The 2,495-nt window shown below is 32.9% G+C and overlaps 1 protein-coding gene across 2 annotated transcripts; it reads left to right on the forward strand.

Moving 5' to 3' along the window:
- Positions 1-218: 218 nt before the first annotated feature.
- On the forward strand, positions 219-2,272 carry LOC149718711 (uncharacterized). Of its 2 annotated transcripts, XM_089858542.1 has the most exons (3): positions 219-481; positions 694-983; positions 1,594-2,272. In XM_089858542.1, exons 1-3 carry the CDS (start codon positions 476-478, stop codon positions 1,832-1,834), a joined length of 537 nt encoding a protein of 178 aa, XP_089714668.1. In that variant the 5' UTR covers positions 219-475; the 3' UTR covers positions 1,835-2,272. The 2 variants fall into 2 exon arrangements, with proteins under 2 accessions (XP_089714668.1, XP_089714274.1); XM_089858148.1 differs by having other exon boundaries at positions 219-983.
- Positions 2,273-2,495: the final 223 nt, after the last annotated feature.

Consider the following 2,495-nt stretch of genomic DNA (forward strand, 5'->3'; position numbering starts at 1 on the left):
AATGGTTTGGATGCGCACACGTGGTGTCTCATCGCAACGGCTATGGTTCTTCTGTCTATGGTTTCATCGTTGAATACTCTTTTGCGATCAAAATTATTAGCAGGAAGCACCAGAACTGATAAAGGTATGATTAGAAATCGAAACCTAAACAGTTGAACTTTAATTGATACGTCAGGTATTGTTACAAACGAAGTCAATTTGCACTAAATTCAATGATTTCCAGGATGGATTTCTGCATTATGGACCAACTTCAACCAATATATTTGGCAATATTTATCAGATTTCTTAGCAAATAGTTTCGAGAATTTGAAATCACCAAAACTTTTGCTGTGCGGATGGCTACTTGGGTGCACGGTGTTGAGCAGATGCTTTCGGGGTGCTTTGAAATCAGATTTTCTCCTATCAAATGAAAAATATATAAACACAATTGACGATATTTGTCAGCAGAAAAACGTGTCTTTAATGATGCCGGAAAATGCTGGTATGCATTTGCCTATGCAGGTAACAATTTTCCTTATGATTTACGTCGTGTGACTTCCGATGGAGAACAGTGTATACTCTGCCATAATTTGGCAACTGGGCATTAAGGTTCAGTAATACGTCATATTTTCATTTCCTAATCATAGATCTCTCGTTGTTTTGTAGTGTCAAAAATGTAGTAGATTTATGCAAATTTTATTGCCTTTCATACAGAGAAACTCGTCTTTTAGCTCCAAACTCAGAAAAAAGATGAATCAAAAAGGATTTGTTTTGAATGCTACAATTATGTCTCACGTAGTTGAAGTCCTTTTTCCTCGCGGCACCTCTGCACTTTTTGTTGAGAAGGAATACGTTATGACAGAATTACCCCTAATTGTTCAATCCGAAGTGATCAAATCAAATAGAAAGATTTACATTGGAAAAGAATCGTACGAACCAAAATACTTTCATTTTCTCATAAACAATCAACTTCCCCGTGACATTCTTGAAAACATCAACTATTTGTAAGTACCGCAAATGGTGTAGTTGTTATATAAATAGATGTCTTACAAGTTTTAAGATTTTTGGTGTGGGTATCAAATGACAAAAGAAAAGGATCATAGTATTGCTCCTTTCAATTATTAGGAAAGAGATGTTGAGTTTTTTTATAAATTTAAATACGAGATCAAATCAAAATCGTCAAATCAGGAGAATAGTTAACACAATTTGACAAATTTGAAGGAAAGCCTTATCCTTATTCAAGAACATTTGTGATTTCTACCGCTCAATTTATTCACTGGTAACAACTGGTAGTTAATAAAATGAAAATTGCAGAACGGAGCCTAGACGATTTGTTAAAGTTTGAGCGTTTGCTCTTTTGAGGAACGAGATAATTGACACAAAAAAGATTTGTTTTTACAGGAACAAAATTTAAAGCTCGAAAATGTTTTTTAGGAAGTTAGAATCAGTTTCATAATAGGAAATTATGCGTTTAAAACAACATTAAAATTTATGTATTTCGGTTCGTGTTTTTATACTTAACACTGTGGAACAAACTCAACAGTTATAAGTTATTTCAAATATCCTGCTCCACATTTGTAAAGTCAAATATTGCTTACTCAATGTTTTATTTAGAACACTAATGTTTTTGGAGACTCGTCAAAGGACGCCAGGACAAAATTATCATGCCTTCATACATCGAGAACTATTTTGGAAGAACGGCAATCAAATTCAAGACCCGACTGTGTTGTCTCCTGGGTTTCTTGCTCCCATTTTCACCATATATTTCTACGGAATTGCAGTCGCCACTGGTGTCGCCATTTGTGACATTTTATCCATTTTGAAGAATGGCATGTCACAATTAGACACTTCATAAATGATAACGATTCTCTTGTTCATTTTGATGAGAAATTAATGGTTTATTCACAAATGAATGAATACGGAATTTACTGCGCATAAAATAAGCTTACATAAACTTACATTATATAGGGTTTTTCTGATACTCTGCCATAAATTAAGGTCAAACTATTTAGTAATAATTGTAATAAAAAATATTTTTAGTACAAAGTAAGAAAAACCAGAAACTTCTATTTAAAGAAACAACCATTATATAGGCGTTGTTTTGAAAGTTAATTCCACTTAATCGAGAGTTATATCGCATTGTTGTCCGCTTTGCTTTATTTACCACTGGTGGAATTTCCGAACGAATTATTTAAACAGCAAAATCGAGATAAAAATTACATTTTTGACCACTAGAAGTGATATGCATTAAAATCATTTACTAATTCGCGCAGATGGACTTCTTTCCCTAGAATAAGACTTGCATTTTCCGTCTAACGGAGGAGAATTTCTAAAAGCAAGTGTAACTCTCTTTATCTGATGTGCAGCCTTAGTTTGAATGAAACTATTAGTATTAAATAATTATTAATTTAAACACTTACTGTTTAATCAGCTAATTCAATATAATATTGTATTCAAATAAATATTGTTAATACTTGCATAGACATTATGTCATGAATATCAAGCCATGGGCTTTA

This window comes from Phalangium opilio, unplaced genomic scaffold, assembly GCF_054372755.1.
Source record: "Phalangium opilio isolate 3A_F unplaced genomic scaffold, DU_Popi_V2 ptg000002l_1, whole genome shotgun sequence".
Lineage (NCBI taxonomy): Eukaryota > Metazoa > Arthropoda > Arachnida > Opiliones > Phalangiidae > Phalangium > Phalangium opilio.